Source organism: Monodon monoceros, unplaced genomic scaffold (genome assembly GCF_005190385.1).
Source record: "Monodon monoceros isolate NGI ecotype Baffin Bay Population unplaced genomic scaffold, NGI_Narwhal_1 Super_Scaffold_16, whole genome shotgun sequence".
Lineage (NCBI taxonomy): Eukaryota > Metazoa > Chordata > Mammalia > Artiodactyla > Monodontidae > Monodon > Monodon monoceros.
Window position 1 is genome coordinate 19,109,619 of NW_021703772.1, and position 21,207 is coordinate 19,130,825.

General features: G+C 47.2%; 2 protein-coding genes and 1 pseudogene across 9 annotated transcripts in view; all 3 read right to left on the minus strand.

The window, feature by feature from the left end:
- TTLL4 (tubulin tyrosine ligase like 4) overlaps window positions 1-5,127 on the minus strand; it is a 39,857-nt gene extending 34,730 nt beyond the window's left edge. For 3 of the 4 annotated variants that reach the window (XM_029225852.1, XM_029225853.1, XM_029225850.1), the window contains exon 1: window positions 4,869-5,109. The gene's annotated coding sequence lies outside the window, so the exon portion shown is untranslated. Of the gene's footprint in view, window positions 1-4,868 lie in introns of all 4 variants that reach the window. The other variant, XM_029225854.1, reaches the window with a different exon arrangement.
- Window positions 2,746-3,222, minus strand: LOC114896544 (annotated as a pseudogene).
- A 5,803-nt stretch (window positions 5,128-10,930) lies between the features above and the next one.
- STK36 (serine/threonine kinase 36) overlaps window positions 10,931-21,207 on the minus strand; it is a 28,266-nt gene continuing 17,989 nt past the window's right edge. For 3 of the 5 annotated variants that reach the window (XM_029225650.1, XM_029225649.1, XM_029225651.1), the window contains 13 exons: window positions 19,899-20,049; window positions 19,585-19,712; window positions 18,950-19,054; window positions 18,495-18,593; window positions 18,320-18,408; window positions 18,000-18,063; window positions 17,694-17,804; window positions 16,536-16,610; window positions 15,936-16,110; window positions 15,530-15,677; window positions 15,151-15,298; window positions 13,828-14,574; window positions 10,931-12,593 (listed from right to left, as the gene is read on the minus strand). In XM_029225650.1, coding sequence (XP_029081483.1) covers window positions 12,450-12,593; window positions 13,828-14,574; window positions 15,151-15,298; window positions 15,530-15,677; window positions 15,936-16,110; window positions 16,536-16,610; window positions 17,694-17,804; window positions 18,000-18,063; window positions 18,320-18,408; window positions 18,495-18,593; window positions 18,950-19,054; window positions 19,585-19,712; window positions 19,899-20,049 — 2,184 coding nt within the window. In that variant the 3' untranslated portion in view covers window positions 10,931-12,449. Of the gene's footprint in view, window positions 12,594-13,551; window positions 13,707-13,827; window positions 14,575-15,150; window positions 15,299-15,529; window positions 15,678-15,935; window positions 16,111-16,535; window positions 16,611-17,693; window positions 17,805-17,999; window positions 18,064-18,319; window positions 18,409-18,494; window positions 18,594-18,949; window positions 19,055-19,584; window positions 19,713-19,898; window positions 20,050-21,207 lie in introns of all 5 variants that reach the window. The other 2 variants (XR_003793987.1, XM_029225652.1) reach the window with 2 other exon arrangements.

Consider the following 21,207-nt stretch of genomic DNA (forward strand, 5'->3'; position numbering starts at 1 on the left):
GAGTAATGGAAATAAAAACAAAAATAAACAAATGGGACCTAATGAAGCTTAAAAACGTTTGCACAGCAAAGGAAACCATAAACAAGATGAAAAGACAACCCTCAGAATGGGAGAAAATATTTGCAAATGAAGCAACTGACAAAGGATTAATCTCCAAAATTTACAAGCAGCTCATGCAGCTCAATCTCAAGAAAACAAACAACCCAATCCAAAAATGGGCAGAAGACCTAAATAGACATTTCTCCAAAGAAGACATACAGATGGCCAACAAACACATGAAAAGATGCTCAACATCACTAATTATTAGAGAAATGCAAATCAAAACCACAGTGAGGTATCACCTCACACCAGTTAGAATAGGCACCATCAGAAAATCTACAAACAATAAATGCTGGACAGGGTGTGGAGAAAAGGGAACCCTCTTGCACTGTTGGTGGGAATGTAAATTGATACAGCCACTATGGAGAACAGTATGGACGTTCCTTAAAAAACTAAAAATAGAATTACCATACGACCCAGCAATCCCACCACGGGGCATATACCCAGAGAAAACCATAATTCAAAAAGACACATGCACCCCAATGTTCACTGCAGCATTATTTACAATATCCAGGTCATGGAAGCAACCTAAATGCCCATCGACAGATGAATGGATAAAGAAGATGTGCTACATATATACGATGGAATATTACTCAGCCATGAAAAGGAATGAAATTGGGTCATTTGTAGAAACGTGGATGGACCTAGAGGCTGTCATACAGAGTGAAGTAAGTCAGAAAGAGAAAAACAAATATCGTATATTAATGCATATATGTGCAATCTGGAAAAATGGTACAGATGAACCAGTCTGCAAGGGAGAAATAGAGACACAGATGTAGAGAACAAAAGTGGACACCAAGGGGGGAAAAGCAGGGTATGGGAGTGGGGCGGTGGTGGTGGGATGAACTGGGAGATTGGGATTGACATATATATACTAATATGTACAAAATGGATAACTACCGAGAACCTGCAGTATAAAAAATAAATAAATAGAATAAAATTTTAAAATAAATAAATAAAAATAGTAGAAAACAGAGAAAAAAATAGTTTTTCAGCAAGGGATTTTTCATTTACATATTCATTTTTGGATTTGGTTATAAATATTCTGTCTCCCTTCTTCTGTCCCTTTTCCCCTACCTACTCTCTCAAAGTTGGTGCTCCTCTGTGCTCAGTCTTCTCACTTTGCCTGGCACATAGTAAGCGCTCAATAAATGTCAGTTGCAACTATTAACACAAACTCTCCCAAAGCAACCTCTTTTATCCCATGGCCTCAACCATCTCCTACATTCTCAACTTTCTTTCATCACTCAGACCTACAGAACAACCTCCCAGGCCTTTCTACCTTGATGTGCTGCAGGAACCTCAATTCAGCATGCCCAAACTCCTTTATCTTTCTCCTCAAAGCCCTCCTCCTAATAGTTCCTCCTGCATCACCACCCACTTAATCACTGAAGTCAGAAAACAAGGATCATTCCAGACTGCTCTTTGTCCCACTCCCTACATCTACTTTGCCACCAGGTTTTGTCCACTCTACCGCTGTTAATCTCTCTCTAAACCCTCTCTCTCACTGCAACCACTATAAAGCCCTCATCCTCTCTAGTCTGGTCTCTAGTTTTCTCATTGGCTCCCTGCCTTCAGTCTAAAATCTTACTTATTCAAACTGCACACTGACACTACAGTAGTAATCTCAAGCACAAATCTGATGTTACCTTCCCGCTAATTACCTTTCCATGGTCTTCCTGCAATATACTCTTCTGATGATTTTACTCATGTATTCCCCTAGGAATTTTTAAAACCATGTATTCCGTGGGGAGTTCCTGGTGGCCTAGTCGTTAGGATTCCAGACTTTCACTGCCATGGCCCAGGTTCAATCCCTGGCTGGGGAACTGAGATCCTGCAAGCCATGCGGTAGAGCCAAAAAAAAAAAAATTAAACCCATGTATTCCTTGCACATCTTAAAGTTGAACTCTAAAATTTTTCATCACAAGTTTAAACAAGCTTATCCTTTTGTTAAGAGGAGGTAGAAAATACTAAATATTTTATAGAAAGAACTAAGGTAAGGATTAACTGTAACTGAAATAAACATTTCATGACGATTTAATAAAATGAGTTTTAACTATCTGATTAACACATCTAAACTAAAAGAAATCTCTTTTAAAAAAATTTATGCAACTTCTATCCAATACAGCTTGAAAAATCTGTGGTCCCAAAAAACATTTTAGACACATTTAACTGTTGTGTTCTTTTTTTTTTTTTTTAATATTTATTTATTCATTTCACTGCACCGGGTCTTGGATGCAGCATGCAGGATCTTCATCGCTGCATGCAGGATCTTTTAGTTGCAGCATGCAGGATCTAGTTCCCTGACCAGGGATCGAACTTGGGCCCCCTGCATTGGGAGGGTGGAGTCTTAACCACTGGACCACCAGGGAAGTCTCCAACTGTTGTGTTCTTCTGAATTCAGAATATCCCAACAAGGAACAAGCTTCACTCTAACAGCAGTGTGTATTACACATGGGAAGACAGGAAGACTTCTAGGGTTTTTTTGTTTGTTTGTTTGTTTGTTTTTTCTGGGTGGTCTCATCTGTATGACCCTATTAGGAAATTTATTCATGAATTCAAGTTATGTCCCAAACAGAAGGGTAGAATAGTACAATGATTACAGTATAGATGCTGCAGTCTCAGGCTTTCCGGGTTTGGATCCACTTAGTGGCCCTCAGACTTTGGGCAAGTCAATTTTTTCCCATATGGCTCAGTTTTCTTACCAAATCTGGCTTCACTCGGTGAGTCAGGGGGAAGGGAGAGCCACACAGAGTACAAGGTGGTGAGTACCGTGGACAGCCAGGACTGCTGGACCTCCCGGCTTCTGGGAATGCGGTGAATATAGTATTCGGGAAACGTAGCACTGGAGTTTCTATCAGCTAGATTTACTTCAAAAGAATTTATTTTACGGGCACTCATTTCATCAGTGTCAGCAATGATATGTCTACGAGAGTAGGCATCGAACAAGTTCTCGAGCAGCCTCAGGATCTCAGTGGTATGCCCACCGGACCCAGCCACCACCAAGAGGCTGAGAGACCGCCGGGGCACAGCGGCGCGGGGACGCAGCACTACCCATAGCCGCACTGCCAGCAGCACGGCCACGGCTCCTGCCTCCGCCGCGAGGATAAGGGTGCCACCCATTTAAAGAGAAGACGCATGCGTGCTATCCCCCGGCGCCGGCCGCTGGAGCCCTTCTAGGTTTTTGAGATAACTTAATCAAACAGCAAAGAAGGCCCCCCTGAAATTAATATTTCCAAAATATTCCGTTTGCCAACCTGAGGTTTTTATACTCAGAAAAATATGCTATAGTAAAATTTGAGAGCGTGAGAGAGATGACACTCTCCACCCCTTTTTTGTAAGGTCAGTTTTAGAAGCGTTCATTTGGAAGTTGAGGATCTGGGAACTGATTCTTCTAAAACTATATGTGCATGTCTATCCCTTGGAAGTCTCAGGCCCCTGAATATCCTGCTTGAAAACCACTGCTCTGGAGGATGTAGTTCTAACTCCTCAGCAAAACATCCAAAGCCCTTTGTGATCTAACCCCTATTAATTTCCCTATTCCTATTTGTCCCGGGCTGGTTCCCTCCAAACACAGCTCAGGTCTATCCGACTGTTTCCAGTTCTCTTTTCAGGCCTTTACTAAAGCTACTTTAGTATCTTTACTAAAGCTACTTTGTATCTGGAATGTCCTCTCACCTCTTTATTCCCAGAAAACACTTGATAATTTTTCAATGCTCCATTCAGCCCAATTAATAAGCAGCTGGTAACTTTACGGGCACCAAGTGAGCGGTTTTTATGCAAACAATGCCTCAGTATTTATTGCAAGAAATTAAGGATGGGATAGAACACTGTCCCAAAGGGTCTCCCAGCTACTCGTTGACTGGCTAAATCAACAGGTAATGACGTTAAGGAAGATGGGATCTGGAGTAACTGAGAGAGCAGGGATAACTCCCTAAGGAAGGAAGGATTAAAACATTTCCTAGATCCAGATTGGGAATGTGAAGACCAGGGAATGGGGATAATATAGTTGTCCAAGTAAATTTGGGTTAAATATCCTTCTAATGTTCTACCAGAACACACACCACACATACAGCAAATGCTGTTTACCTGATTAAAATCTCCCCTAGACTATAAGCTCTGTGAAAACACGCCTGCCTTGCTCACCACTGTATCCGACCCCCGGCGGGCCTTCCACAGTGCCCTGGCTCACTAAATATTTGTCGATGTTTATTAAAAATTGCTGAATGATTAAATGAAGTAATGGATGTATGGATACATGAAGAATTTAATTCCACAGCATCTCGGATGCTGTTTGAATCCCTAGTTTAAGAAAGTATTTCTCTACAGATAGTGAAGATGGGGAAGTTAAAAAGTGGGTATCCATGTAAAATTCAGCCGTGAGGCCTGAGAGGAGCTTGGGCTTACACCCAAGCAGGGAGAATTTAAACTGCAGCGGAGCGGGAAAGACGAGGCACGGAGGCCCAGGGTGAGAGGATGCTGCAGGGTTCGGGGCACCCAGAGGCGGGGCGACTAAGTTCACTGGGCGTGGCGGGGAAGGGGGCGGAGGGGGGAGGTGGAGAAGGGTTCCGAAGAGGCGCGAAGTCCTGGCAGGGTGGGAGGACGCGGCCCCCTCTCCTCCCAAGGGATGGAGAGGTGGCGGGCAGGAAGCAGGGCTGGGACAGGAGCGGCCAGAGGGCTGGGGCCGCGTGAAAGGACTCGGGCAGAGGGAGGGGCGGGAGAGTCGGGGCGGCGGAGGGTCGTTTTCCTGGCTCCACGGCCACACTCACCCAGAGGACTCAGCTTCGCCCCGGCTGGGCGCCGGCTCCGGGCTGCTTCCTCCCTTGGCCTTCCGGGCGAGCGGGCGGCCTCAGGCGCCCCTAGCAACCACGCACGGCCACACGACCCGCGCTATCAGCCGCCGGCGCCGCTGCCACCAGCCACGCACTGCGCGCGCCCCCAGCGGACGGACGGAGGGCCTGAAGGGGCGATCCCAGCGGGAGGGAGGCAGGCGCGCGGAATCTCGGGGATTGTGGAGTTTGGGAGGGCAGGCGGTCACAGGGCTCGCGCACACGCAATCGCTTCACCGGGGGTGGGACTCGTCGAGTGGAATTCTGGGAGATGTAGTCTCAAGGTTAAATCCGTTAAAGGCTAAGCTCTGGCGCTCCAGGACCCGCTATACCTTGATTCTACCTAACCCCTATGGACTCTTTCTTCGGCCGTGCCTTAATTCGCTCCTCTAAAATCAAAGAGCTCAGGCTTTATTAAAGGATTTTCTTGTAGTTCCTTCCAGTAAGCCTTTGAGTTTGACCCCAGGAAAGGATAGATCGCCAGATCCGCCATGCTTCCGTCTACCCACCTTCCCCTAACCCCACCCACCCAACAGGCTCCAATTACAACCACCTGCTTCCTGGGCTCCAAGTGTGAACTTTAAACACTGACTCAGTTAATTATCTCGCCAGGCAAGACAGATTGTACCCCCTCAGTCTCAGATGTCCCTAGACCTAATGGATTTGGAGATCTCAAGAGAGATGGAGGGTGAAAAGAACTTTTCTAAATAGTCTGCTACAGAAATAAAGGGGACAATAAAAGATGAAACTAACCTAAGGAAAATAATCGGGACCAGAACAAAGATGCTTAATAAATATTTGATTTAGGCAACAGTCATTGATAAATGCTAAAATCATTAGAGGGTTGATGGGGGATTTTTACACTGAAAGGACATTTGCTATCACTTGTATATTTTAATCACTCTTAGATCATGAAATGTGGGGCAGCTATAAATTATGTCTCATGATATGATGCAATTTGAACTACACAGTAATACTTAGGAAGTAGTGTATTTTTGTCTAAAAATCAGTTGAATCTGAATCTTAATCAAACTCTTGGCTCCAACTTCCAGTTTTCAGGAGATAAAGAGAAACGTCGTCACAAGAAAGCCATTTGACCAATCCAGAATGTAGGCCAATGTATCGGGGAATGACCTAATTTCTCCGACAATTTCAGAGTATAAAAAAAGAGTGAGGTGTTCTATATCATAAGAGACTTAAGAGACATAATTACATCAATGAGTGGACCTTGTTTAGATCCTGATGCCAATAAGCCAACTGCAAAAAAGATACTTTTGGGCTTCCCTGGTGGCGCAGTGGTTGAGAGTCCGCCTGCCGATGCAGGGGACGCGAGTTTGTGCCCCCCGGTCCGGGAAGATCCCACATGCCGCGGAGCAGCTGGGCCCGTGAGCCATGGCCGCTGAGCCTGTGCGTCCGGAGCCTGTGCTCCGCAACGGGAAAGGCCACAATAGTGAGAGGCCTGCCTACTGCAAAAAACAAAACAAAAAAGATACTTTTGAGACAATAGAGAAATCTGAACATGGATGGGGGAATATTAAGAACATAGATAACGTTAAGAAATCATTATTAATATTTTTAGTTATTGTAGTTTACTGAATGGTGACCCCCCCCCAATATATCCTTGTGTTAATTCCAGGAACCTGTAAATATTACTTTATATGACAAAATATGTGATTGAGGATTTTGAGAGGATGATCTTGAAAGGATTAAGGAATTTTCCTGGATTATCTGGGTGGGCCCTAAACCCAGTAACAAGTGTCCCTAGTGAGGCAGAGGGAGCTGGGACAGACACAGAGAATACACAGAAAAAAGGAAGAGGCAGTGTAACCAAGTAGGTACAGATCAGAGTGAAGAGGAACGCCTGGGGCTACCAGAAGGTAGAAGAGGCAAGAATGGATTCTTCCTTAGAACATTCTGAGGGAATGGGGTTCTTCAGACAGCCTGATTTCAGAATTCTGGCTTCCAGAACTGTGAGAGAATTTCTGTTGTTTTAAGTCACTAAATTTGTGGTAATTTTTTCTGGCAGCCACAGGACATTTTGACATTTTGACATCTTTTAAGAAGATATCCTTATTCTTTACAGACACTATAAGGTATTAAACAACATGGTGCTAGGGGGTTGCTTTTGCTTTAAAATACTACAGCAGGGCTTCCCTGGTGGCGCAGTGGTTGAGAGTCCGCCTGCCGATGCAGGGGACACGGGTTCGTGCCCCAGTCTGGGAAGATCCCACATGCTGCGGAGCGGCTGGGTCCGTGAGCCATGGCCGCTGAGCCTGCGCGTCCGGAGCCTGTGCTCCACAACGGGAGAGGCCACAACAGTGAGAGGCCCGCGTACGCAAAAAAAAAAAAAAAAAAAAAATACTACAGCAAACACCCTAGTAGCAACGAGCACAGGTAGCATCCAGGTCTTAGTTTCTAATACCACTACATTACAAGGAACCAGGGCTCCCTAGAGAAATGGCTGATTCTCAGACCGGAACAGGAAATATACAAAATGAGCCTGAAGCATCTGGTAGTGCCAGAAAGAAAGTGTTCCTAAAACAAACAAAAAACAGATTGGTGGGTGTATGTCACAGGAGCTAACTGAAAGAACTCCCAATGACCAAAGCTCGAACAATTTGAGCAATAAAATCAAATAAATAGTGGTTTATGACCCGAAGTATAAAATATCCATGAGTCCCTGATATAAATAAATGGTTGAATATATTCACAAATGTGATAAAAAAACAAATCTCCTTTGCAGAAAAATTCCCCCCAAATTATGTAGATACTCAGCCCTAAAGGAGGGGGAGTATAACCCCCATTCCTCAAGTTTGGGCTGTGCAGAGTGACTTCTTTCCAAAGAGTACAGTATGGAAAGGGAGGTGGAGTAGGGCAAAAGTAGTAACAGTAGAAAAATCTGACAAACATCACTTCTGCCAGGTGATCAAGGTCAACACCAAGTCATGTAGATAGTATATGCCCTTGATATATGATGAAAATGGCATTTTACTTTTGTGATCTTCCTCCCCCAAACCCATAATTCCAGTCTAGGCATGAGAAACACCAGGCAAATTCCAGTAGAGGAGCATCCTACAAAATACCTGACCAGTACCTCTCAAAACTGTCAAGGTCACAATGTTCATTGCAGCACTATTTACAATAGCCAGGACATGGAAGCAACCTAAGTGTCCATCGACAGATGAATGGATAAAGAAGATGTGGCACATATATACAATGGAATATTACTCAGCCATAAAAGAAACGAAATTGAGTTATCTGTAGTGAGGTGGATGGACCTAGAGTCTGTCATACAGAGTGAAGTAAGTCAGAAAGAGAAAAACAAATACCGTATGCTAACACATATATATGGAATCTAAAAAAAAAAAAAAAGGTTCTGATGAACCTAGGGGCAGGACAAGAATAAAGACGCAGACGTAGAGAATGGACTTGAGGACACGGGGAGGGGGAAGGGTAAGCTGGGACAAAGTGAGAGAGTGGCATGGACATATATACACTACCAAATGTAAAATAGATAGCTAGTGGGAAGCAGCCGCGTAGCACAGGGAGATCAGCTCAGCGCTTTGTGACTACCTAGAGTGGTGGGATAGGGAGGGTGGGAGGGAGATGCAAGAGGGAGGGGATATATGTATGCATATAGCTGATTCACTTTGTTATACAGCAGAAACTAACACACCATTGTAAAGCAATTATACTCCAATAAAGATGTTAAAAAAAATTGTCAAGGTCATCAAAAACAAGAAACTTCTAAGAAACTGTTAGAGCCAGAGGAGCCCAAGGACAGCTAAATGATGTGTAATGAGATCTTGGAACAGAAAAAGGAAATTAGGTAAGAATTAAGGAAATCTGAATAAAATACAGGTTTTAGGGCTTCCCTGGTGGCGCAGTGGCTGAGAGTCCACCTGCCGATGCAGGGGACACGGGTTCGTGCCCCGGTCCGGGAAGATCCCACATGCCGCGGAGCGGCTGGGCCCGTGAGCCATGGCCACTGAGCCTGTGCGTCTGCAGCCTGTGCTCCGCAACAGGAGAGGCCACAACAGTGAGAGGCCGCGTACCGCAAAAAAAAAAAAAAAAAAAAATTAATTATTGCTTGATGCAATAGCCTAAAAAGTTTGGATGTAAATTTAATTTCTCTACATTAAATTGTTTACATACCAGATAAGCAAAATATTTCAAGCTAGTGTTTAACAAATTATTTGGAAAAAGCAAATAATTCCTTTACAAGGTAATTCCCCCTAGTTTACCTTCTAGGGAAAAAAAAATCCAGATTTAAAAACACAATACTGTATACATATTTGTGTTAATCAGACAGGTCTTAGTGAAGTACTGTGGTTTTGTGAAAAACAAAAACAAAATTTCTGATTTGTCAGAGATACATTCCGACGTACTCATGGATAACATATGTTGCCCAGGATTTGTTCCAAAATACTTAAGTAAAAAAAGAATAGGGCCTCCCTGGTGGCGCAGTGGTTGAGAGTCCGCCTGCCGTTGCAGGGGACACGGGCTCGTGCCCCGGTCCGGGAGGATCCCACATGCCGCGGAGAGGCTACAACAGTGAGAGGCCCGCGTACCACAAAAAAAAAAAAAAAGAATAAATATGGTAGCTATCGAAGTGGTGATGGGGTTCACTGAACTAATCTCTCTACTTTTGTGTATGTTTGAAAATTTCCAGCTAATAGACTTAACGTTCAAAACTGAACTAGAGTTTTCCCACCCACTACCACTCCACTAACAGCCTTCCTCACTTCAGTTAATGGCAATTCCATCCTTCCAATTGCTCGGGCCAAAAACCATGGAGTCACCCTTGACTGCTTTCCTTTGTTACACTCTCACATCCAATCAGTCAAGAAAACTTATTTGTTCCATCTTCAAAATACATTCAAAATCTGACTACTTTTCACTCTGGTACCACTCCATTGGTACCACTCCAGTCCAGGACACCATTATCTCTCATGTGGATTATTACAATAGCCTCCTAATTGCCCACACTACTTCCCATCCTCCCCCATTCCTCACTGTCCATCACAATACAAGAATGAAGAGCAATCTTTTAGAACATAAAGTAGATCTCAGAACTCCTCTTATCCAACTCTCCAATAGATCCCTACTCTATGTAAAATGTAAGGTCTTTAAGGCCTACATCTGGTCCCTATTACCTTCCTGTCCTCGTTTCCTACTGTTCTCCCCCTTCTTCACTTTTTCCATCCAAACTGGCCTCCTCATAGCCCCTCAAGCACTCCAGGCATACTTCCATATGGCCATACTCCAATGGCCTTTGAAGACCATTCTCCCTGCATAGTCTTTTCCCTCAGAGAGCTGCACTGCTTTGTTCAAATGTCACCTTCTAAGTGAGGTCTACCCTGGCTATCCAACTCAGCACTCCTCATCCCCCCCTTCCTGCTTTGTATTTCTCTGGAGCTTTTATCACATTCCTACATACTAAAAAATTTACTTTTTTTAAGTTTTCTTTAAGTAATTTAATATTTTATTTATTTATTTTTGGCTGGGTTGGCTGCGCGCAGGCTTTCTCTAGTTGCGGCGAGCAGGGGCTACTTCTTCGTTGCGGTGCACGGGCTTCTCATTGCGGTGGCTTCTCTTGTGGAGCACGGGATCTAGGCGTGCGGGCTTCAGTAGTTGTGGCGCACGGGCTTAGTTGCTCCAAGGCATGTGGGATCTTCCCCGACCAGGGCTCGAATCCATGTCCCCTGCATCGGCAGGTGGATTCTTAACCGCTGCGCCACCAGGGGAGTCCGCAATTCACTCATTTTAATAAGCCCACTGTCTCCCCAACCAGAATGGAAACTCTATGACCAACAGGCATTGCTTTACCTCCAGTGCCTAGAATAGTATCTGGCGTATAGAAAGGACTCAATAAATATACGTTATAGAAAATAGACTGGTGGTTGCCAAGGGGGAGGGGCCTGGGAGAGGGTTGGATTGGGAATTTGGGATTAGCAGATGCAAACTGATATATATAGAATGGACAAACAACAAGGTCCTACTGTATAGCACAGGGAACTATATTCAATATCCTGTGACAAACCATGATAGAAAAGAATATGAAAAAGAATGTATATATGTATGTATAACTGAGTCACTGCTGTACAGCAGTAATTAACACATTGTAATTCAACTATACTTCAATAAACAACTTTAAAAAACAAACAAATAAATAAATATATATTGAACTGAACTGAAATAATCTGGATAGGAAGAAATTATGGCGGTCTCTAGAAAAAAATGTTATTTTTGCCAAAATATAAACACAGACAGTGGGCAATGAAAATGAGGTCTAAATGAATTCTTTATAAAAATAAAGGCACCTTACTCATCTTTCATTTCTAAAACAAGTGGAATTTAAGGAAGGACAAAAAGTAGTCTCCCTATGTCACAGATGGAGAAATTAGGGCTCTGGGAAGCTGGTTGCAAGCTATCCAGTGAGTGAAGGCTTAAGCTTTCCAGTATGGATTATGATTCTAACCAACGGGCCTGCCAAACATCCCTTTCTGGTAAACTGCACAATCTCCATAAACAGCCATCCTTCTAAAGCAGCTGGGCTTCCCTATACATTGAAACTCCACCAAATATTAAAACTAGTCATTAAGCCTGAGATCAGAAAGCAATCCAATTTACCCCTCTGTTTAAACCTATCCTTTCCTATTTCAGCTCCACTGGCCCTGGCTTGGAAGTAGGTGATCACATGCAGCTCATCTGGGATGGAGGAAGCTGGAAGGCAGGAAAAGATATAAATAAGCTTCCAAACCAGGATCTTCTGTGAACAGAAAACCAGTGCTTCCAGCATCACACATCAGCTAAAAGAGCTGAACCTCTCAACTCTTTACCCTGGCAGCTCCAAGTAGGGTTAAGAAAAAAAAAAAGAAAAAAGGAAGGAGAGAGGGAGGGAGGGAAGGAAGGAAGGAAGGAAGGAAGGAAGGGAGGAAAGGGAAGGGAAGGACGGGAGGAAGGAAGGAAGAAAGAAAAGGTACACTCCCACCCCCACCAATGGATGGGAATGGGGGCTACAGGCTGGGGAGCCCTCCATAACAGGGACTGATGGCATTTATCCCCACAGCAGGCTATCCCCTAGAGGCAGGCTCTGTCTTCATCACTGTCTGGGACCATTGCATCTAAAACAAGAACCTGCTGGGAAGATTTCAGGAGCTCCAGAAAGGAAGAGACCTCTCAGGTAGAAGGTGTCTCCCTAAGGTCCAGGAGGCATGTCCCTTGGGTTTAAAGGCACATTATTGGAGAAAAGACCCCCTGATGTAGAGAAGAAAGGAATCTCCTCTGGCACCAACAACAATGAAGTTTACTGGCTGAAATCATCCTGAATCTGGAGGAAAGAAGGAGTTTTATACATAAGTCTCTTCTAGGTTCTCGTTCCCAAATCAGTTGATTGGCAGCTTATCTCTTTCAGTCTCTCTAGCTCTTGGTTGAGTTGGTGGCTTGTAGAGCAGAAAAAGGAAGGGTTGGCAACAGTAGGGCAATGAACGTTGGAGGCTGGACCCCAGGAATCTGGGGTCATGTATTGTGGGTTGGCCTCAAGAGGTGAATGAGTTTCCTGCAGTGTTTGGCAGAGGCCGGCCTGGGACTGCTACGTGGCAGTAACTGATTCCCCAGAGAGAGCAAGGCTAATTTCTCACTGGCACCCAGGGACACCAGCACCTGTGGGATAGAGAGAGATGACAGAACATGACATGCAGAGGACTGTGATTTGGCCCAGCAATTCCCACTCTAGAAAAGGAAGAAAAAGAAAATGAGCTCTTGGGGACTCAAAATAGGTTGTGTGGGAGAAGACGGACCTTGGGGACAGGAATCACCAGGACCAGAGGTCTATTTCCATTCTCTTTGGTTACAGACCATGAAACCAAGGCACCAAAGGACCTATGCACTTGTCCCCAGGAAGAGGTAATAAATGCAGCAGTAAAACTAAGCCAAAAGGTGAGACTCCCAGCTGTGGATCTAGACCAGTGGGTCTGGACCTCCTTACTACCAAGAATCCCTTTTATTATTTCCCCACACGGACTGCCAAAAAACTCTAATATATATCATAACCATCTTGTCAGAACCTCTCTTCTGCATGAACCACCCGATGCTGCCACATTGAACTATTATAATTTGGAGGTTTAGCTTTATCACAGGTAGACGTATGATTTTTCCATTGGGCTGTTTATATACTGAAAATTGAGCAGAAAGAAGAAAAAACAGAGTAAAGCAGGTTAAAAACATGGGCTCTAGGAACTTCCCTGGTGGTCCAATGGTTAAGACTCCATGCTTTCACTGCAGGGGCCACAGGTTCAATCCCTGGTCAGGAAACTAAGATCCCACATGCCGTGTGGCACGGCCAAAGGAAAAAAAAAAAAAGAGCATGGGCTCTGGACTTAGACTCTTGAGTTCAAAAGTCCAATCCTACATATTAGCTTTGTAACTTGGACAAGTTATTAAATTCTTTGTGCCTCAGTTTCATTGCCTGCAAAATGAGAAGTAAAGCTTAAACCAGATAATAAAGGTAAAATACTAAGCATGGTACTTTTCACATGGTAAGTGCTAAAAAAGATAGTTAGCACCTTCGTGGCCCTCAGAATGAAACCACTCTATACCTCAACGTCTAGTCTTCCCTCACCTCCCTCCTGCACAGCCTCCAGAAGAAAGAAACGCTGGTCCTTGAGATCCCAGGCATCTTCTAGCCCAATGGAGCCTTCTTCCAGGTCCCCTCCCTTCTCCAGGTGTGAAATGTTAGATGAAAAACTCATGACCAAGTCACGGCCCCTGGGTTTCCTGCTCCCAGAGAAGGATACAGGTTGGGTTTCTAGATGTCCCAATTCCTTAAAGACTATCTCAGAAAAATGTTGTGAAAACCAGCCCCATCATGGTGATTCCGAAGTCCCCTCAGGTGTACCTGATGGATGCAGGGCTCCTGTTGGAGGCTCCGGAGGGCAACGAGGGCGGCCTCCTTCACATTTGGCTGGGGGTCTCCACACGCCACCTCTAGGAGCCGCTGGGGTACTTGGCACCGTAACAGCTCATCCTGCAAACCCTCAGGCCCCAAGTTGCCCAGAGCTGATGCGGCATTGCGCCGGATACCAGCCTGAGGATCTCCAAGCAGCTGGGTCATACTGGGCACCGCAGCTGCCAGGGCAGGCCCCAGGGGACCAGCTTGGTAGGCTGCATTGCCCACAGCAAAGCTGGCACCACGCCGCACAGCAGGGTCTTTGTCTCCAAGCCCCAGCAGCAAAAGGTTGAGCAGCCCTAGCTGGCTCTGCAGGGCCCCACGCAGGGCTCCGCTGTGCTGGAGCAAGTGTCCCAGAAGCCCGTAAGTACGGGCCCGCACAGAATTCTCTGGGTGGCCCAGGAGGCTGCGCAGGGGCTGATAGGATTCATCGGGGCCAGCCAGGAGTTCTTGGATAAAGGACAAATGGCTGGGAGACAGTACCCGAGCGGTGTGGGCCAGGAGGGAGAGAAGGTCAGAGGTCAGCAGCGGCTGGTCACCCAGGAGGGCAGCTGAGAGGAATGAGATGGTGGTTGTAGGGCAGGCGGCTACTGTGCTCACAAACTGGTTGAGAGAGGGGGGCTCAGAGAGAGCCAGGCGTGTGAGAAGACTGATGGGCAGCTCGGCTTGTGTCAGTGGAAGATGGTGGCGGCAGACCTGGAGAAGGGGGAGGGGTGCAGGCAAAAGAGCTCAGGGAGAGGGAGAATACACTGCAGCAAGATACTGAGACGGAGCCCACAATCTGGGAGAGAGAAAAGCCAAACTCTGGTGAGAATACCACAGACAGCCGGAAGACCTGAGCCACAGCACCGCACGTGAGACACAACGTGGAGCCCAGGAGAACAGGTCCTTCCCAAGTCCATGCCTTGCTCCGCAAGGACTTAGTCTCTCTGCTTCAGAGACCCGCTCACTGCTTAATGCCAACAATTTCCAAGGAAGTGATTCCCAGCTGAGGAGCTGAGTCTCCAGGGCCTAGACTAAGATATCCATCCCACTGGGTTCCAAGTGAATCCAGATATCGGACTGATGGAGAGAAGAGGCACCAGCCCAGCTCCAACCACATGCCTCTGTTCAGGCCCGAATGCTTTCTCCACTCAACTCTTAGACCAAACCAGGTGCTGCACTCCTACAGGGGCCTGCGAGAGCCCCGGAGCTGTCGGGAAGTGAATTTGAGTACACAGGGTTGGGCCACCTTCCTCTCCCACCTTCCTGCCTGGGTAGCTTCCCCAGTACCTGCAGCAGGTGGGCTGTGACTTCTGAGTCTGTGAGGTCAGCCAAGACACCTTCAAGGAGGTCAGCGTCCACATCCAGGGCGAAGGGGAAGCAGAGGAGCTGGCAGACAGAGAGCACCACAACAGGGAGAAACTCAGGCCCCCGGGGCCTAAGGAGGGGAGAGTGGAAGGATATACTCAGTCTGGTGCACCCAACCTTTAGCTTTCTTCCCCCGACTCTTCTCAAATTCCCTAGTCCAGCTCTCCTTCCCCAACCTCAGTAATCCCATTTCTTGCCTCATAGCTCAAGCTGTCAGCTCTTTCTCTCCTGCCTTCCCCTCCTCCTACCCCCAATAGCCAACATTGAATTTTCTGGTCTCCCTCCTCTAGCTCCAACTCACGCCTGGGTCAGGTGATGCAGGAAGCTGGGCGAAAGCAGATGCTTCAGGGTGGACATGAGGATACTTCCACGCTGAGACAGGTAGCTCAGGCATAACTGGGGTTCCTGGGTAAAGGTGGCCATGGCCAGGCTCAGCAGGGCTGCCATGCCTGGAAACACCAAGAATGGAGACCCAGTGGAGCAGGCAAGAGGTCAGGATGCCCCTGCGTCCCCAAGGCTCTCAGGGCTACCCCCTGTTCAGTCCCTTCCCTGTCCTTGAGCAGCTCCAGCACAGACTCTGCCACCCTCTCCCCAGGCGGCAGCAGCAGTAGCCACCTCCATGGGCTAACCCAGTTCTAGGCTGTTTCCTCTTGAAGAGGAATCAACACACTGGCCCAGCAAAAGGGGCCGTGCTGTTGGAAAGATACCTTGGGGTGAGATCAGCGTCCAGTCTGGCTCTGGGCTTTGTGGACTGGACAGTGACAGCTCCTCTTCCTGTACAGATGCCTCCTCAGGGAGCCTCAGCACCATGGAGAAGCGGTGCCACAGAACGGTCCACATTTCTGAGCTAGCCACGACGCTTATTGGATTACCCTTCCCCTGCTAGAGACAAAATTGAATGAGGGTAAACGAGGAGGTCCAAGACAGGAGTCAAAACGCCTTTTTTCACTCCTGTCCCTGACCTACGAGGAAGAGGAGTCCCAGAAATAATTCCTTCTGTTTTCCCACCTAGGATTTCCCTGTTGTCCCAGTTCCCTCGCTTATCACATCTTAACTCCTGACCTCTCAACCCATGTGTATGTCTACTGGAAACCAGGGAATTACAACTTTCTTCCCACTGAATCCCAAGGGATGTAGCTGAATGGTTCCCCTTAAAGGGTCCGTACTGACAGCAGATGGGTCCAATTTAAGGCCATCACAGGCGGTGTGAGAGGAGAGGTGACTGTGTTGCTTCTTCCTTCCTATTGGCCAGTGGCTCCCCAAAGCAGCTCTCCTTACTTCCCATCCGTCCTAGGATGCAGCTGTACCTGGGTGAGCAGCTGCAGCAGAAGCATGAGGAGGCCATCATAGAATCCACAGCCACCCGGTGGAGTCAGCCGGACCTGTCGGAGAGAGGTGGGAAGAGAGCAGATCTGAGAGGGGTGAGGTGACCACACAGGCCTGTGCTCCCAACTCCAAGTCAGGCAGAAGGAGTTCTTCTTCAGCCTGGTGTAGTGGGGAGAGCTCTTTTGGACTTAGGAGTCTTGGCTCCTGCCTATTCGTTCAATGACTAACTCTGTCCTAAAGACACACAGTCAGTAGGGTGAGCAGGCAGACAAACCATTAGGGTTTAGGAAGATGCTTTTGCTACACGAGAGGCTGTGAGCGAGGGCTGTGGAGAGGGAACGGGACACAGCTGAGAGCGCTAACTCTGCCTCCTGGAGGTAGGAAACTGATGGGATTAAAAGTTTAAAAGGGCGATGAGGGGGAGGGAGGGAGATGCAAGAGGGAAGAAATATGGGGACATATGTATATGTGTACAACTGATTCACTTTGTTATAAAGCAGAAACTAACACACCATTGTAAAGCAATTATACTCCAATAAAGATGTTAAATAAATAAAATTAAAAAAAAATAAAATAAAAGGGAGATGAGGAAGGGAGAGGTCAAAGCTTCCATAAAGGCAGGTCGTGAGAGACCACAGTGAACTTTGGAAATGTTAATTCTTTGGTGGAGCAGGATTAGAAAGCCCAGAGGGAACAGATGAGCTTTGAGTAGCCTGCTAACCAATTTAGACATTAACCCAGAAACCGTGGGAAGCCACTGAGGACTTACACAAGCTCCACATGGGCGAGATTTTTGTGTCTCTCCTTTCACTACTGTATTCTCGAAGCCGAGAATAGTGCCTGGTACTCACTATTATATTTATGTGTGAAATAATTACCGGTTGAACAAATGGGCAGGTTTTCCTTTAAGAAAGCTCACTGAGAGAGAGAGAGAGAGAAACACGCTGCCTCCCCCTCCACCGTCTGGACTCAGAGGGATCTATTATCCGAGGGCAGAAAGATAGGACAGGAAAGACGCCCTGATTCTCTCGCACTCCTTAGTTTCCTCTAGGCTTGCTGGCATTTCAGTCTTTCTCCCTGAACGCAGATCTTATTTGACTCCAAGAAAATGCGTGTCTGCATTCCCTGGTAGAGCTCACCTCCGCAGGGGCGGACAGGGCATGTGTGGCAGCTGCAATCCACTCCACAGGCTGGAGGTCAAAAGTCACCCCTTGCTGACCAAGCTGTCCCAACAGACAGGCTGCCGCGCTCTGTGGAGAGTTAGACAAGGTGGAGGAATGTCCGCATCTGAATGGTACTCGGGACAGGCAGAGAGGATTTATTTCTCTGTCCTGGTCCAGAAGAATGCCTCACAAACAGCTGCAAATTAGGAAATGACTCTCCTGCTTGCAGAAGGGTGGGATGATAGGGTGAAAAGTGGAGGAAGATGAAGGTTGAAAACTCACCACAAGAGAGACGACGTGTGAATGGGTAAAGACAGTAGCAACCTCACTGCCTAGCTTCTCCATTCTGGAATAAAGAGATGCATCAAGGCTGCTGCGTGGCCTGCCCTCTCCCTTGGATGGCACTCTCCACCTAGGCTGCATGTCCACCTCCAAGGCACAAAGTCGGTGGGAATCTAGGTCTCTTTTGTACAGAAACCCTCACACCCTCTGTCCCAATCCCTCCTAAGGATAGGCTGTAGGGTGTCACTCCCCACAATCCATGTCTGGGTGAGCTATGTGGGTGGAAGATTTCAGTGGAGAGACCCTGCTTTATGACTCACCCAGAAGGCAGATCTTGGAGGTGAGGGACAAGAAGGGAGAGGAGGTACAGTGTCACTTCAGCAGACTCTTCCCAATCCACTACCTTTACCTACAAAGGAAACCCGAGATACCAGAGGCTCCTCTGATTGAGATGGTGGGGCCCCCAAGAGATGCCCACTCGTGCTGCTGGCCTACCTTGCCCTGGACCAACTTCCACAGTGACTCCAAGGCCAGGGGTTCTTGCCCTAGAAGACGGCACAGGGGCTCACTGACGTGGCAGCAGGAGTAGAGAACCTAAAGGGAGTGGGAAGGAGTCTGTCAGGGAGGCAGAGAAGCCCCTGGGCTCCTAGATTGAAAGGCTCAGCTGAAAGCAGGCTAGCCTCTCGACAGATCTAGTATCCACAACTAGGGATATTAGAGAAATTCAGGCCACTTGTGCCTCTTGCTGAAAGACTGTGAGATGTGGACACTTCTCGGTTCTGCTGAGGACTGGCTGACAGTACGGTCATCTCAGCTGAACAATTTTAAAAGCAGAAAGGGGTCCTCCAAGGGGGGAGTCTCTCATTTCTCTCAGTGTCTCTCTCTCTCTCTCTTCGTCCTTGGGGTGAAAAAGAAGTCTGAAAGGCCAAGAGTTAATGGGCAGGCAGTACCTTGAGAAGGTGTAGGCACAGGATGGGATGCTGCAGGCCAGAGATGAGGCATGACCTCAGTTGGTTGCTGTCTTCAGTGAGCTGGTTTGCCAAATGCCGAGAGATCTGTAGAGACATACCTGAAGACTCAATCCCATTCCCATTATTCCAATCCCATTCCTCTCATATCTCCAACTAATCAGGACTCTCAACCCCCTGCTAGCCACTCTTCCCCAGATTCACCAGGAACCTCAGCCCCCATTCCATTGCCAGTCTTCATGGCCAGTGGAGAACCAAAAGGCAAGGCCTAGGTAAGTCCCACTGCAGGCAGGTACAGAGGAAAGTGTTGCTAGCCAAAAGGGAGCAGGAAATTTGAATCTGGAACCCTTGAGGAAGCATCACTGGTGGCTTCAGATCAGCTACCCCACCACACGGGCAGTTTGTCACTGAGCTCTCTAATCAGCTGGCCAAGCGCTCTGGGATTTTGGCTACATCATGTTCTACAAGTGGCTCAAACCTAGTGGGAGCATCTGTTTCTGGAAGTACTGAGTAAGGGGAGGCATAAAAGCTTGTTTTTCTGCCTTTCTGAAAAGCTGGGCCAGCCTCCCCTACTCTGGCAACAGGGAGGACAGGAACAAAAAAATTGTAGCTCAGACCTGCTCCTTGGCTTCCCAGAAGCCAGGTAGCCCCACAGGAGCAGTGCATAAGGCTGCCAGTGCCGAGGAGAGGGCTCCAGGCAGATCCTCACTCTGCTCCCGAAGCGGCTGGCTCACCTCGGGGGCTCCTGCGAGAAAGGCAAAGAACGCAGGAAGGCGTTGGTTGTTTAAGATTCCCCATTCTTTCTCTCAGTTCGTAGTTATTTAACACTCACTAAATGCCAGGCCTATTCTAGGTAATGGCAGGAGAAAGAGCAGAGCTGGACCTACTCAACAAGTAGGTTGAGAGAACCTTACCTTCCCATTCCAGTTACCTGGGGGGCTGTGGAAAGGGAGCTGTGGAACTGTCAAGCCATGAAGGAGCCCATCCAACACAGCCCGCTGTGTGGTCATCAGGCTGGAGTAGAAAGCTCTGGAGATGGTCCAGCTGTTCCCATCCATGGCTTCACACAGAACAGTAAAGCACTAAGGGAGACAAGGCAGGGTTAACAGCAGGCACATCAGAAAACTGACTGGACTTAGCATAAGGAGCAGGAGTGCCCAGAGAACCTGAGAAAGGAGGAGAGAAACCCAGGGGGACCAGCTGATGGACTCTTAAGGATTCCTCACACAGAAAGTGCAATACATCTGCCTTCACATTTCAAGGACAGGAATTTTAGGTGTCAATCCTTTTATTCTGATCAGCTGCTCCCTAGATGATGTTTCTCAAAGTATTATCTGTGGACCCTGAGTATAAGAATTCCTGGGGATTCATGGGTCCTTCCCAACCCAGTCTTATTGATTCAGAATTTCGAGAGGTGGGGAATTTATTCCAAACTCCCCATGCTACTCAGTGCACAGTGACATATGAGAAGTGCTGACCAATAATGTGAGTCACTACTGGCCAAAATGTACATTAGATGTTAAAAGCTTCCTTACCAGAAAGGGTGAGGGATGTTAAAATGGGCTCTCAGAAGAGAAGAGACTGGGCTTCCCTGGTGGCGCAGTGGTTAAGAATCTGCCTGCCAATGCAGGGGACACGGGTTTGAGCCCTGGTCCGGGAAGATCCCACGTGCTGGGGAGCAACTAAGCCCAAGCACCACAACTACTGAGCCTGTGCTCTAGAGCCCGTGCTCCACAACAAGAGAAGCCACTGCAATGAGAAGCCCGCGTACCGCAGCGAAGAGTAGCCCCCGCTCACTGCCACTAGAGAAAGCCCGTGCGCAGCAATGAAGACCCAATGCAGCCAGAAATAAATAAATTTTTTTTTTTTTCTAAAAAAAAAAGAAGAGACTGAATGGGCTGCTAGCTGCTAGCTGGAAGTGGGAATGTAGCCCAAATCTGTGCTCCCAGTTTCCAGTCTGAACAACGACCAGGCAATTGTTTCCCTCCTTGAACATGTTCCTCTCTGTCTCCTCTGAGATCAGTCAGAACTCAACTATTTTCTCTTTCAAGCCTCCCTTCCCATCCCTCACCTCCAGAGTCCAGGAGAGAGAACCCACATAGGTTACTAGTCTATAGGACAAACAAGGTTGGGAATACTAGCTGATCTGTAAGTCTATTCAAGAAGAAATACTTCTATTTGTGGTTCCCTAAAGTAGGCCACACTGCTTAATGCCTCTGGGCTTTAATATAGGTTGCTCT